Source organism: Chrysemys picta, chromosome 8, assembly GCF_011386835.1.
Source record: "Chrysemys picta bellii isolate R12L10 chromosome 8, ASM1138683v2, whole genome shotgun sequence".
Classification (NCBI taxonomy): domain Eukaryota; kingdom Metazoa; phylum Chordata; order Testudines; family Emydidae; genus Chrysemys; species Chrysemys picta.
In genome coordinates, this window is record NC_088798.1 from 56,519,729 (window position 1) to 56,535,063 (window position 15,335).

General features: G+C 40.8%; 2 protein-coding genes across 3 annotated transcripts in view; one reads left to right on the forward strand and one right to left on the reverse strand.

The window, feature by feature from the left end:
• Nucleotides 1-15,335, reverse strand: part of XPR1 (xenotropic and polytropic retrovirus receptor 1) — a 252,139-nt gene that overhangs the window by 113,845 nt on the left and 122,959 nt on the right. The gene's annotated exons all lie outside the window — the stretch shown is intronic.
• Nucleotides 12,771-15,276, forward strand: LOC135973079 (uncharacterized). The gene is made up of 2 exons (XM_065554521.1): nt 12,771-13,712; nt 14,707-15,276. The coding sequence occupies exons 1-2, from the start codon at nt 13,136-13,138 to the stop codon at nt 15,180-15,182; spliced, it is 1,053 nt and encodes a 350-aa protein (XP_065410593.1). The 5' UTR covers nt 12,771-13,135; the 3' UTR covers nt 15,183-15,276.

The following is a 15,335-nucleotide window of genomic DNA, read 5'->3' on the forward strand; positions in this document are numbered from 1 at the left end:
ACAAAGTTACCCTGAAAAGGGTTACTTGACCCAGAATAAGTGGGGGGAGGGGAGGGGGAAGAGAGTTAAGCAAAACTAGACTAGACTAAAGCATTAGAAGCAAATACATTAGAAGCAAGAGGAAGACCACGGACTGGGTAGGCCCATTACTCAATGAGGGGGGGAAATAATAACAGAAAATGTGGAAATGGCAGAGGTGCTTAATGACTTATTTGTTTCGGTTTTCACCAGGCAGGTTGGTGGTGATTGGACGTCTAACATAATGAATTCCAGTGAAAATGAGGTAGAATCAGAGGCTAAAACAGGAAAAGAACAAGTTACAAATTACTTAGACAAATTAGATGTCTTCAAGACACCAGGGCCTGATGAAATGCATCCTAGAGTACTCAAGGAGCTGACTGAGGAGACATCTGAGCCATTATTGATTATCTTTGAAAAGTCAGGGAAGACAGGAGAGATTCCAGAAGACTGGAAAAGGGAAAATATAGTGCCAATCTATAAAAAGGGAAATAAAGACAACCTAGGGAATTACAGACCAGTCAGCTTAACTTCAGTACCCGGAAAGATAATGGAGCAAATAATTTAAGCAATCAATTTGCAAACATCTAGAAAATAATAAGGTGATAAGTAACAGTCAGCATGGATTTGTCAAGAACAAATCATATCAAACCAACCTGTTAGCTTTCTTTGACAGGGTAACAAGCCTGGTGGATCGGGGGAGTGGTAGATGTGGTATATCTTGACTTTAGTAAAGCTTTTGATACTGTCTCACATGACCGTCTCATAACCAAACTAGGGAAATGCAATATAGATGGAGCTACTATAAGGCAGGTGCAAAACTAGTTGGAAAACCGTTCCCAGAGAGTAGTTATCTGTGGTTCAGAGTCATGCTGGAAGGGTATAACAAGTGGGGTCCTGCAGGGATCAGTTCTGGTTAACATCTTCATCAGTGATTTAGATAATGGCATAGAGAGTACACATATAAAGTTTGCGGACAATACTAAGCTGAGAGGGGTTGCAGGTGCTTTGGAGGATAGGATTAAAATTCAAAATGATCTGGAGAAACGGTCTGAACTCCAATAAGGACAAATGCAGAGTACTCCACTTAGGAAGGAACAATCAGTTGCACACATACAAAATGGGAAATGACTGCCTAGGAAGGAGTATTGTGGAAAGGGATCTGGGGGTCACAGTGAATCACAAGCTAAATACAATTCAACAGTGAAACACTGTTGCAAAACAAAAAACAAAAACAAAAAAAAGTTCATTCTGGTATGTATTAGCAGGAGTGTTGTAAGCAAGACACGAGAAGTAATTATTCCGCTCTACTCCGCACCAATTAGGCCTCAACTGGAGTATTGTGTCCAGTTCTGGGTGCCACACTTTGGAAAAGATTTGGACAAATTGGAGAAAGTCCAGAAAAGAGCAACAAAAATGATTAAGGGTCTAGAAAATGACCTATGGCAGAAGATTGTAAAAATTGGGTTGGTTTAGTCTGGAAAAGAGAAGACTGAGAGGGGACATAACAGTTTTCAAGTTCATAAAAGGTTGTTACAAGGAGGAGGGAGAAGAACTGTTCTTCTTAACCTCTGAGGATAGGACAAGAAGCAATGGACTTAAATTGCAGCAAGGGAGATTTAGGTTGGACATTAGGAAAAATTTCTTAACTGTCAGGGTGGTTAAGCACTGGAATAAATTGCCTAGGGAGATTGTGGAATCTCCATCATTGGAAATTTTTAAGAGAAGGTTAGATAAATACTTATTGGGGATGGTCTAGAATAGATAATACTTAGTCCTGCCATGAATGCAGGGGACTGGACTAGATGACCTCTCGAGGTCCCTTCCAGTCCTATGATTAGCATGAAGGTATCTTCTAAAGTTCTCAATCTAATTATTGGTTAAACAAGATGAAAACATCAATCTTTCATCCTCTGTCTAAGCAAGCTGCTGCTAGCTTCTCTTTTAGTACTCCAGCACGGTACGTGCCTTCATCTCTATTTGCCTGTGTGGCTGAGTCCATGTTAAGTCTTTCTTACTATATTGTAAATGATTTCATCCTTAGTCCAGACACCAACAGACTCGAACAATTGCAACAGAAATCAATATTTTTTCTCCCGATAGATTAATGTAATTTTATTTGTGTAAAAAAGTATTTCCATTTTCTAAAGGAAAAATTCCTTAAGTACACAAATATTATGCATAAAAAGGAATTGAGCAGCATAGAAGAATTAACTGCAATGCACAAATCTTTAAGAGAGTCTTCCACCCACCATTTATCTGAAGATAAATGGATAAAAATCATGATTTAAAAAATATTTTTAGGTCATATCAGATTTTTATTTACATGTTGCGAGTTCTTTACTTTCTTCCCATTTTACAGTCAAATACTGAAGTAGATGTTCTGTATTTGTTTAATTAGTTTCCTAATTGTTGGAAAAAGCTCAGATTTTAACATTTCTTTTTTCCTCTAAGTAGTTTCACACTTCTATACTGGCCTCTACATTGTCCAAGCAACAACATGAGAACTCACCTAAGAAGTTTTGCACTTAATGCTCATCTATCCGGAAACAAACAAGTCCAGGGCATCATTAATATCCTTGCTGCAAGAACACTACAAACTCATACAAAAAGGTGATAAATAAATCACCGTGCTATATTTGCAACGAACACGCTTCCAATATATTGAGCTTCCTCAAGTTAAGAAAGCTGGACTACTTTGTTCAGGCTATATTTCACCATGGTTTGAAGTCAATTGGACTTCTGTTCCTAAGTCATTTAGAAAGAACAGGAGTACTTGTGGCACCTTAGAGACTAACAAATTTATTAGAGCATAAGCTTTCGTGGGCTACAGCCCACTTCTTCGGATGCATATAGAATGGAACATATATCGAGGAGATATATATACACACACATACAGAGAGCATGATCAGGTGGGAGTTGTCTTACCAACTCAGAGGCCAATTAAGTAAGTGAAAAAAAAAAAAACCTTTTGAAGTGATAATCAAGATACCCCAGATAGCACCCCCCCTCCAAGGTGCCTAAATGTGCCTAACTTTAGTGTGGTTTTGTTGTGGATTTTTTTTGAATGGGTTGTTGTGTGGGGATTTTTTTGTTTGTTTGTTTTTTGATATTTTGGCCCATGTATAACAAAGTTATTATGAACGGTTTTATAATGTATTGAAAGCCTACAAAACTTTTCATTGTTAAAACTAAAACACAGTTTTGTTTTAATATGACAGATTTTATGCCCCGAAGACAAAAGTTTAATAAAAATACAATTTTAGCTTCTGATGGTGAGAACACTTATGCACAAACTTACCTTCTTTTGAAATCAACAGGCCTATTCAAGTGAGTAAAGTTACGTGCCTGCTTCAATGTTTGCAGAATCAGGACCTATAGCAGTTTCATACAATTCAAACATACCCCACCAAACCAGCAATAGCCTTTAAAAAGCAGCATTTATAATTCAACTCATATACATTTTTAATCTAACAATACAATAGCAGAAATTTTCAAACCCGTTTTATAGCCTCAATCTCACTTTACATGTGAGCTTCAACTATTGCCCTCCAATTCTCCAACCTGATGCTGAATTCAGTTCAGAAAACTAAAGCAACACAAATCCTGTTTATCTCTATATGCAGACAATTCTCACTGGACTGCAAGACATGGGATATTGCACATTCAGTATTACTAAGGCCATACTGACACACAAACCAGTTATGCTAACCCAGTTCAAGGGTGTGTCTAGGCTGTGCCATAACATGTAATTTACAGGCAAATTAATGTGTCTTGTATGAGCTTGTAGCATGTTTACATTAATATCTTTATAATGCTTTGAACAAGTGAAATGCTAATTATTAAATTCAGTTCACAGACTGAAGACAGATGTTTAAATCTAAAGTTGAGACAAAAAATTGTAAATTGAGAACACTAAATAAGGCATGGCAGAGGAGAAGTACTGCCACATTTGGCAGGGAGGGAGCCTGGAATATTTCAGCAATTTCAGTTTAAAGCTATTGATGCCATAGACCTTTATTATGTATTGGCAAGTTATATCCATTATATTTCTACATGTAAGCGTATGAGGTCAGAATTAAGGCTGTGACATCTAGGGTTAAATGACAACAGTAAAGACGCATAAGTCCAGTCTATACTACAGCTTTCACCATTGTAATCATCAGTGGAGCTGTATTCATGGTGAATTATGACTACAAACTTTGCTAGTGTAGACAAAGTCATTGTGTTTAAACAAGTGTGTTAAACGGTGTTTGCCACAAGCAGGCAGAGCCTCTAGGTCAGATCCTCTTTGTCCATACGTTATTTATTTCTCAACATGATTCTGTCCAAATCACCAAAGGAGTTCAAATGCCTTCTCCTTCCTGAAGTGGGCAAGCTGTAGCAGTATACACCCAGCTTGTTATCTCAGGCAGTCAAAACTACTCCAAAACACAGGGGTATTTCATGGAGTTATTGCCACTGGTTCTCTTCTTTGTAGAAGAGTCATAGTTAGGAACTGCCATTTCAAATTAAACGACTGGCCCATCTAGGTAAGCATCCTGTTTCCGGCAGTGGCCAATACTACTAAATAATTCACCTAATCAGAGGTGCAGAGTTATGACATGAAGGGAGTGGGAATAAAAAACCCTTACTACCTGAGGCACATGGTTTCATTTCCCTTAGATTATATTAAATTTGTATAATCACAGATGTTTACAGAGCTCAAAATTATCCAGTCCTTCTTAAAAACAACATAATACTATAATGTGTCTCATTGGCTTCCTGCAGCACTACATTCTACAGACTAACAATATGCTGCATAAATTATTTCCTTCTGTTTGTTAAATTTAGTCTGTTTCACAATAAATTCCTTTTCCAAACTAAGTAATCCCAATTCTTGTATGTAAATTCTACCATGTTTCCAACTATCTGTCATTTCTTTAGACCTTTTCAGTCTCTGCTGTATTTATTTTGAGATCAGGCAACTAAAAGGGACCACAGTACTCAAGTTGTGAGAGTACTATTGCAACAATTCTCCATCTGTGTTCCAAGGACCACTTATTGATGGTGTGTGAAGAGTTGGCTGGTTGCATGGTGTTGGTGTTTATCCAGATTTTAGCCTGCCTTAATAAATTTTAGCTATATTTTAGGAAAATATTTAATATTACTTTAATTAAGCAATTGTCATAGCTTCAAAAATAACAAAACATGATGTGTATGAGAGGGGAGGCAGTCCCTGAGAATCTCTGTAGATAAGTCTGCAAAATAACCTCATGTGTTCAATTAACAACATTCTGAAATATTCAGAAAAGCTGTCCAGCTTTACCCACCCAAACACCTGCTTTCTCTAAGGGAACTGTGTTCAGGACTAGGAGGCAAAAGGGATCAAGTTCCATTTTCTCATCTTCCCGTTTCAGGTGACGATTCGCTCAGGCCTCACAAAGGTGACAGAATTTTAAAATTTGCAGTATACTAAGGAGCAGCACAAGGTTTTGTTCCAGGGAAAATTACTTTTTTCAGGCAGCCATGTTATCAGCATTTGAAGGTCAGGTAGTGAGTGATCAGGCACAACAGAGATTCTGACTAAACTTATTAAGTACACAAAAAGGATGTGCTGTGCATGTGTTTGTCAGATGTGTAAACTAACTCTTTAGCCTGTCTCCCCACCCCCAACCTCCTAACAAGCATACACTTTTGGACAACTGGAAACTCAGCAGAGTTAGGAAGGGAAAGATGATATGTAATTAGTGTTTGGACTATAAAATGTCTATATATGTATTCCTAGTCACAACAAGTAGAGGTTATGTTTGAACTAGTTGAAGGGTCAATGCCTGCTAGATTATTTTGCCATATGTTTACTTTAGATTTTTCCAAATGCTATCTTGTTTTCCCAATTACAGGTATTTTGCAAATGTTTAGTTGGGATAATTACCTGAGATCTGGAGATTCCTGAGTTAAAGTCTAAAATATAATTTATTATATTTCATTAAAAAAATTCAGTGGCTTTCTAAGAGCAACAGAACTTTTTCAAAAAACCTATTAAGTTCTATACAAAAGTTTTGAGGAAAATTAAGGTAGCAAAGCACTTGGAGAGGGGCTGCATTCAACTGTTTTCTCTAAGAGGGGGAAAAAAAGATTCTCTAGCATATAGGATGCCCCAGGGGAGTGAGGGGGAGTAAGGCAGATTGACTGAAGAAACTGATGGAATAATTGAGGCTGTTGAAAAACCCAGGCTCCATGCTATGGGAAATGATATCTTTCCAATCTTGCCTTCTGCCAAATTACAGTGCACATACAACTCTGAAGGTAAGGCACAGAAATGAAAACATCACTACCAGGGAACTAAAGATTACTGATTAGAGGTCCATCAATGCAAAAGATTGCTTTTAAAATTCCTCCTCCAGACATAAGTATGTTGGGGGGAGGGGAGATGGGAAAAGGAAGGTTAATAGACACTGTCTCCTGGGAAAGACTTCAATTAATAGCGAGGGCAACCAGAAAGACAAGATAGATGATGCAGAACCAACTATTGTCTCCCCTTATGGATGAAAACGAACACACTGTACAAAGACAAGTCTATTTTAAACAGGTTATTGATGGCTTAATTTCCCTCTAGGGAGTGAACATTATTCAAATTCATTTTTCCTTTTTTATTTTAACAGCTATTAAGAAAAAACAGTTAGCAAGAAGGTAATAAGCAAGCAATTATCAGATGACGGGAAACAGGTTTCCAAGGTAGCACAGTGAAATACAGAGCCCGCAAATGGCATTGTGCAAGACTTCATTGGAATTTTACAGTCAAATCACGTTCAGGTTTAGCTTTTAGACTTCTCACCAAGCAGAGAACGTAGAAGCTTTTTACCCCTCATTGGCATTTACAACAATGTTTGTCTAATTGTTCTGCATCATTTAAGATAAAGTTTTTTCCATTTAAATGATACATGCCTAATTCAAACATCAGCAGACAAGCATTACCACTGTTGCTTATCTGTTTAAGAACCTAAGTAGGAGAATTATCTCAAAGAGCATCCTTCACCAGGTATTTGAGTGCCTCACAAAATTACGAAGTCTACACTAGATTATGTTTCCTCTCTCCAGTCTTCAAAAACTGAACTCTTCCCTACCCTACTACCTTTCAAAGAAAGTTCTCAAAGTATGTGTGACAGTACTGTGACACAAAAGCTTATGCCCAAATAAATTTGTTAGTCTCTAAGTTGCCACAAGGACTCCTCTTGTTTTTGCTGATACGGACTAACATAGATACCACTCTGAAACATTCAAGGTAGTTAGAGTCTTCTCTAATGCTGAGATGTCACAGAATTTCCAAATTTCCCCAAGGAACTGTATTTTCAGTCCTAGAACTAAAGGGCCAATTTGAAACCCAAGTAGTAGTTTTACTTGTTCGTCTCTGAATTTGTGAAATCTTTGCTGTCATTCAAGTTTGTGGAAGTAGTAAGATGTGGTCTAAGTGTCCTTGCTTTAAGAGATGGCCTGTCAAATGGATGGATTTATGAAAGCCTATGTCCACTACAACTTTTAAACTGAGCTATTGTGTTCAAACCTTGTTACAGAAGTCATTTTAGTTTTAAACTTAAAATGAAGTGGGAATGAGGCTTCAGCTTGTCTGTTGGTCTACTCTCCAAGCCAGCATAATTCCCAAATCAGGAAGTACAGAAGTTTGGTATCTCGTCCCTGGAACATCTGTGCAGAATCGGAACCTGAATATTATTACTGCTTTGAAGAGGATCTTTATACTCCAATGAAAAGAAAGATTTAAAGTAGAGTCATGTTTTCCCACTGCACATTGCAGCAAGGCTCAGTCCCTAGCACTCTGCTGGCACTTTATAAATAACAAGGCAAGAAATCCATTCAGTTATTTTCATTGCTTGTACAACAAAAAGTCTGATAGAAAGGGACTACATAAGCTGAATGGTGTATTCCTGCCAGCAAGAAAGGTACATTTTGTTTCCCAAAACAAATTCTAAACAAAACATTATTGGAAAAAGTAGCCTCATTTCCTGAAGTAACCTCAATTTCTTATTTTCACTCTTCCTAAATCCATGCACCACTGAAATGTCAAAGCCAAATACTCAATTAGTTCTGTATCTTATTGTTGATAATTGTAAAAAACTAGAGTCAGAGGTCTTACCCACACGAAGGGGCTACTCAAATGGGGACAAATTGTAAAATCTCTCTCTAAATTTGAGCAATTCAAAAAGGAAGTAAAATGATACATTCCCAGATACAAGTACTTTAAGATGGAGTTAAAGTTCAGAGTACTTATCAGTGATTCAGGGTAAAATACATTCTAAAATGTTCCAATTATCCCTCAAACCAAGTGTTATAAATGCAAGAAATTCAGAGTTAAGTTTAAAAACTTAAGAATTTTAAGCATGGTAAGATATAGAAATGCATAACAAGGGCACTCAATTTCAAATCTATCCTGTAATATCATTTAACCACCATATAATTAAAGCATTTTAGTGTTCATGGTCCCAGAACAGATTAAACCAGTTTCTAAAGACAGTGCAATAGATGTGATACTTTGGAAACATGGAATATCAGCTTTGTAAGTGCTAGATCAGGAGTTCTCAACCTTTTTTTTTTTTTTCTCCCCCTGAGGCTCCCCTCAACATGCTCTAAAAACTCCAGGGCCCAGCAGGGGATGGGGAGGGAAGGACTCAGAGCTTCAGGCTGGGGCTGGGCCCTCGGGCATAGGCATAGTTTCACTTCTATTTTGGGTGGCAGGGGCTGGCAGGGCTTGGCCCAGCTCTGCACAGCAAGGTCCAAGAAGGCACCACCACCTCCACCCCTTGACTCGCCTCAGCAGGTCACCCAGCCTGTCAGGGTTGTGTGTGGTTCAGCTCAAAAAGTGTTACATATGTAGCAGCACACATGCTCTTATGCAGGGGGGTTGAGTTAATGTCTCAAGTTCATTTTTTCCCCCGCTATCTGGGTAGAAGATACTGTGGGAATGGTCTTAGCCATTTAGTGGGAAGGTAGGAAGAAAAGAGGAATCACCTCATATCACATAAGTAGCCTCTTCTAACCTGTGCTCAGAGATCTTTGGGTGAAGGGACCAGCCCTATTCCATTACAAGGACAGCCTGTATGAGGCCTCTGAAGTTAAGTGGGGGAGATTCAGGAGATCCCAAACAGAAAATCCACAGACAAGTCAAACGGTTAACTATTTTGCCGCAATAGTTCTATGTACGCCAAAGAACCAATCCCAACAGAAGTCTAAATCCCACTGCAGCGTATTTATGCACATGAGTATAAATTACTGAAGCTACTCAGTTAATTCATTTGTCTGGACTCACTGACTGTTCTAAAACATGAATAAATATGTAAACAGCTACTCTGCTCTAATTAGTGCCATACACTGAATCTCAACAGAAAGATCTTCAACCTTCTCCCTCACTCCATGCATTTCAGCTCTCAGCATCTCTCCCTGGGGAACTGAATAGCAATCAGGTGTGTAATGCTCAAAGGATGCTTTTTCTTCTTATTTAAACTGGTAAGTGGGGAGGAGAAGGAAAAAGACTGAAATCATTGACCCCCCAAAAATATTCTAAATGTGTTTAAAATGCTAATAAAGGGCTGCTTTAGAAAACATTGGGGAAGAGGAAAAAAGGAAAAAGAAAAATAACTGCTGTTTTAGAAAGAGCATGAAGCAGATCTTCCTGTGCAGTAGCATCAATTAATCCCAGGGTGCACCTTCCAAGTCCATCAAACACCAGTTTTACATAAAATCATTAATTTATTACAGACTTAAGAGAAAGGAAGGGTGCAGAAAAGGATGAAATTACTGAAATTGAAATTAAAATCAAGGTCAAACAAGTTAAACCTCCAAGCTCATAGACTTCAACCTCCTGAAGCGAACAGTCTCAAAATTAGCAATCTGAATCTCAGAAATTTACATGAATTCAAACTACTAAATTAACCTTATGTCAAACTCTCCAAAGCCTGCCAACACCAAAACTACCCTCCTCTGGCAAAACACTAGAATGAAAGCACAAGTGTCGTAACTTGTTCTGAAGGTAAGATTTGAGGTTAACAGAGAAAAATTAAAGTGCTCCATGCACAGATTAAATTTATCCATGTTTACCTGAAATTTTCCTTTCTTCGAGTAACGAGGTCTACAGATCCATTACAATGCATACTTCAGCTTGTTTACACCTTGGGGACAGTACCAGACTGGTTGTTGGGGAATGCCAAGCCCTGGATGTCAATTTCTTTCTCTGTTCTGGATGATCCATTTGTCTTCAGAGTGGAACAGATACATTAACTTTATTATTTTAAGAAAGGAAATGTTCAAGTAAGCATGGATAAATTTTTCCTATTCTTCTTTATGCTAACACCCATAAGTTCATCATAATGGGATTTTCACAGCAGTGTGTCAAGCAGGATCATCCTTTAAAATATGAACATACAAAATGTTAATTATAAATATTTCCATCTACCCCCGGCCACTAAGGCATGGAGAGGACTTCTGCCAAAAGAAAGGAAATGACATTGGCTAAGATTGGATGACCAATGTGCAGAATTTGGTGAACTGATGGCTATCTAGCAGATCTCAAAACAGAAGACATGACTAACTTTGCCCTGAGAAACTGTCAGTGCTCCTAAGGACTGAACTTTGATGCTTAACAGAAGGAGGAATCTTTCTTGAATTACTCAGGAAATGAATGCTCTGACAGTATCTATCTGAATTGTGTGATCATGGGAGACTAACTTCCCAGATATAGAGTGAAGGACAAGTGCTAGTAATAATAATAGGGCTCAGAGTTTCCTGGATGCAATAGCTGATGAATTCCTTCACCAAGTAGCTGCTGAACGAAGAAGAGGGGATGCCATTTTAGATTTGGTTTTGGTGAGTAGTGAAGACCTCATAGAAGAAATGGTTGTAGGGGACAACCTTGGTTCGAGCGATCATGAGCTAATTCGGTTTAAACTAAATGGAAGGATAAACAAAAATACATCTGTGACTAGGGTTTTTGATTTCAAAAGGGCTAACTTTAAAAAATTTAGGAAATTAGGAACTTGTGGATCGAAAAGCGGAGGAGGCCTGGAATTACTTCAAGTCAAAGTTGCAGAAACTATCAGAAGCCTGCATCCCAAGAATGGGGAAAAAATTCACAGGCAGGAGTTGTAGACCAAGCTGGATAAGCAAGCATCTCAGAGAGGTAATTAAGAAAAAAACAGAAAGCCAACAAGGAGTGGAAGATGGGAGTGATCAGCAAGGAAAGCTACCTTATTGAGGTCAGAACATGTAGGGATAAAGTGAGAAAGGCCAAAAGCCATGTAGAGTTGGACCTTGCAAAGGGAATTAAAACCAATAGTAAAAGGTTCTACAGCCATATAAATAAGAAGAAAACAAAGAAAGAAGAAGTGGGACCGCTAAACACTGAGGATGGAGTGGAGGTTAAAGATAATCTAGGCATGGCCCAATATCTAAACAAATACTTTGCCTCAGTCTTTAATGAGGAGCTTAGGGATAATGGCAGGATGACAAATGGGTACGAGGAGGTAGATATTACCACATCCGAGGTAGAAGCCAAACTCAAACAGCTTAATGGGACTAAATCGGGGGGCCCAGGTAATCTTCATCCAAGATTATTAAAGGATGAAATTGCAAGCCCATTAGCAAGAATTTTTAATGACTCTGTAAACTCAGGGGTTGTACCATATGTACCATATGACTGGAGAATTGCTAACATAGTTCCTATTTTTAAGAAAGGGAAAAAAGTGATCCGGGTAACTACAGGTCTGTCAGTTTGACATCTGTAATATGCAAGGTCTTGGAAAAATTTTTGAAGGAGAAAGTAGTTAAGGACATTGAAGTCAATGGTAATTGGGACAAAATACAACATGGTTTCACAAAAGGTAGATCGTGCCAAACCAACCTGAGTTCCTTCTTTGAGAAGGTAACAGATTTTTTAGATAAAGGAAACGCAGTGGATCTAATCTACCTCGATTTCAGTAAGGCATTTGATAAGGTTCCACATGGGGAATTATTAAATTGGAAAAGATGGGGATCAATATGAAAATTGAAATGTGGCTAAGGAACTGGTTAAAGGGGAGACTACAACGGGTCATACTGAAAAGTGATCTGTCAGGTTGGAGGAAGGTTACTAGTGGAGTTCCTCAGGGATCAGTTTTGGGACCAATCTTATTTAATCTTTTTATTACTGACCTCGGCACAAAAAGTAGGAGTGTGCTAATAGAGTTGTGAATGACAGAAAGCTGGGAGGTATTGCCAATACAGAAAAGGACCGGGATATCATACAGGAAAATCTGGATGACCTTGTAAACTGGAGTAATAGTAATAGGATGAAATTTAATAGTGAAAAGTGCAAGTTCATGCATTTAGGGATTAATAAGAATTTTTGTTATAAGCCGGGGACTCATCAGTTGGAAGTAACAGAGGAGGAGAAGGACCTTGGAGTATTGGTTGATCACAGGATGTCTATGAGCCGCCAATGTGATATGGCCGTTAAAAAAGCTAATGCGGTCTTGGGATGCATTAGGCGAGGTATTTCCAGTAGAGATAAGGAGGTGTTAGTTATACACTAGTATTGCCATTATACAAGGCAATGGTGAGACCTCATCTGGAATACCGTGTGCAGTTCTGGTCTCCCATGTTTAAGAAGGATGAATTCAAACTGGAACAGGTACAGAGAAGGGCTACTAGGATGATCCGAGGAATGGAAAACCTGTCTTATGAAAGGAGACTCAAAGGCCTGGTCTACACTAGGCGTTTATGTCGAAGTTAGCGCCGTTAAATCGAATTAACCCTGCACCCGTCCACACTGCGATGCTATTTAGTTTGACATAGAGGTCTCTTTAATTCGACTTCTGTACTCCTCCCCGACGAGGGGAGTAGCGCTAAATTCGACATGGCCATGTCGAATTAGGCTAGGTGTGGATGGAAATCGACGCTAATAGCTCCGGGAGCTATCCCACAGTGCACCACTCTGTTGACGCTCTGGACAGCAGTGCGAGCTCGGATGCTCTGACCAGCCACACAGGAAAAGCCCCGGGAAAATTTGAATTTGAATTCCTTTTCCTGTCTGGCCAGTTTGAATCTCATTTCCTGTCTGGACATCGTGGCGAGCACAGCAGCACTGGCAACGATGCAGAGCTCTCCAGCAGTGATGGCCGTGCAGTCTGGGAATAGAAAGAGAGCCCCAGCATGGACTGATCGTGAAGTCTTGGATCTCATCGCTGTGTGGGGCGATGAGTCCGTGCTTTCCGAGCTGCGATCCAAAAGAAGGAATGCAAAGATCTACGAGAAGATCTCTAAAGACATGGCAGAGAGAGGATACAGCCGGGATGCAACGCAGTGCCGCGTGAAAATCAAGGAGCTGAGACAAGGCTACCAGAAGACCAAAGAGGCAAACGGACGCTCCGGATCCCATCCCCAGACATCCCGTTTCTACGAGGCACTGCATTCCATCCTCGGTGCTGCCGCCACCACTACCCCACCAGTGACCGTGGACTCTGAGGATGGGATACTGTCCACGGCCGGTTCCTCAGACATGTTAGGGGACGGGGAAGATGAGGAAGGAGATGAGGAGGGCGAGGCAGTTGGCAGCTCTCACAACGCTGATTTCCCCGACAGCCAGGATCTCTTCATCACCCTTACAGAGATCCCCTACGAAGCGTCCCCAGCCATTACCCCGGACACAGAATCTGGTGAAGGATCAGCCAGTAAGTGTTGTAAACATCTAAACATTTATTTTTAACAAAACAGGAATATTAACAATTAAAAGAATGGGTTGTTCATGATTAGTGTGCCCTAGGCGCTTAACGGTTTAGTAAGGGGCAGTGCAAGTTTTGAAAAGAAATCTAGCAATGTCCGGTTTTCAGTGATTGTCCTGCACAAGCCGCTCTACTGTGTATTCCCTGCTACTGCAGCTACAGTAAAATGCGGTCTATATGTGCGGGGATAGAGCAGTAATCCTCCTGGGACATCTCGATGAAGCTCTCCTGGAGGTAACTTGAAAGCCGTTGCATGAGGTTCTTGGGGAGAGCGGCCTTATTGGGTCCTCCGAAGTACGACACGTTGCCGCGCCACGAGATTATCAGGTACTCGGGGATCATTGCTCTGCACAGCAGGGCGGCATACGGCCCTGGTCTTTGGAGGCTTTCCCGGAGCATTCTCTCTTTGTCGCTCTCGGAGATCCTCATCAGGGTGATGTCGGCCATGGTGACCTGCTTTTAATTAGGTAGGGGAATGTTAGTGTTGGGACTGCTTTCCCGTTCCTTTACAGAACTGTCACCGCTGGTTTGCAGCCACGCGGTGGAGGCGGGAGAGGGGCAGCCGAAAGGGATCATTCCCGGGGACAGCCGCGAGGGGGTGGGACAGGGGCAGAGTTCCCGCTTGCCGGATTGCTGGCAGCAGGGACTGACATTGATTTAAATGTGAAATGAGGCCAGTGGTAATATAAAAGTTTTAAACTGCCACAAGTGTACGGCTTACCATGTCTGCCTGCAACAGAAATTCCGTTGTGCTGCCTCGCTTCTCAAATGTGCTGTTCAAGACCCCAGGCACTGAATGCGAAGGCCGAGAATTCGACCTTGTGCTGAGTGCGCATGTGAAAGGTGCTGTGCATGGTCTTGTTCACAGAGAAAGACTATGTTCTTTGTTCACAACTACATTTATCTTTCAGAGGAATTCACTCCCTTTTTCCCATTTCCACAGCCCCGTCTGCGACTGTCTCACAACCTAGCCTGGAATCACACTCCCAGAGGCTAGCGCGGATTAGGCGTAGGAAGAAGAGGACACGGGAGGACATGTTCTCTGAGCTTATGGCCTCTTCCCAAGCCCAGGCAGCACAGCAGACCCAGTGGCGGGAGAACTTGACCCGAATGCACCAAGCCAACATGGATCGGGAGGAGAGGTGGCGGCAGGAAGACCAGCAGGCGACTCAAACGCTGCTTGGACTACTGAGGGAGCAAACGGACACGCTCCGGCGCCTTGTGGATGTTCTGCAGGAACGGAGGCAGGAGGACAGAGCCCCGCTGCAGTCCATCTCTAACCGCCCTCCCCCGCCACCAAGTCCCATACCCACCTCACCCAAAGTGCAAAGAAGGAGAGGCGGCAGAGTCCCTGCTAACTCTCACTCCACCCCTGCAGAGAGCTCTAGTAGCAGAAGGCTCTCATTTCCCAACATTTGAAAAGTTCTTTCCTTCCCGCCTGACACAAGCCCACGTCCAAGTTTCACCTCCCAATGCCATGTGTAGTTGATAATAAAAAATTCGTTTCTGTTAACTACTGTTTCAATCATGTTCTTTTGGAGGAGGAGGGGAAAGGGGGTTGGAAATTGGACA

Excerpts from the sequence above, each read along its gene's own strand:
- LOC135973079 (XM_065554521.1), top strand. The coding sequence starts at position 13,136 with ATGCAGAGCTCTCCAGCAGTGATGGCCGTGCAGTCTGGGAATAGAAAG. Across the intron at positions 13,713-14,706 it reads ATCTGGTGAAGGATCAGCCA|CCCCGTCTGCGACTGTCTCA; the intron begins GTAAGTGTTGTA and ends CCATTTCCACAG.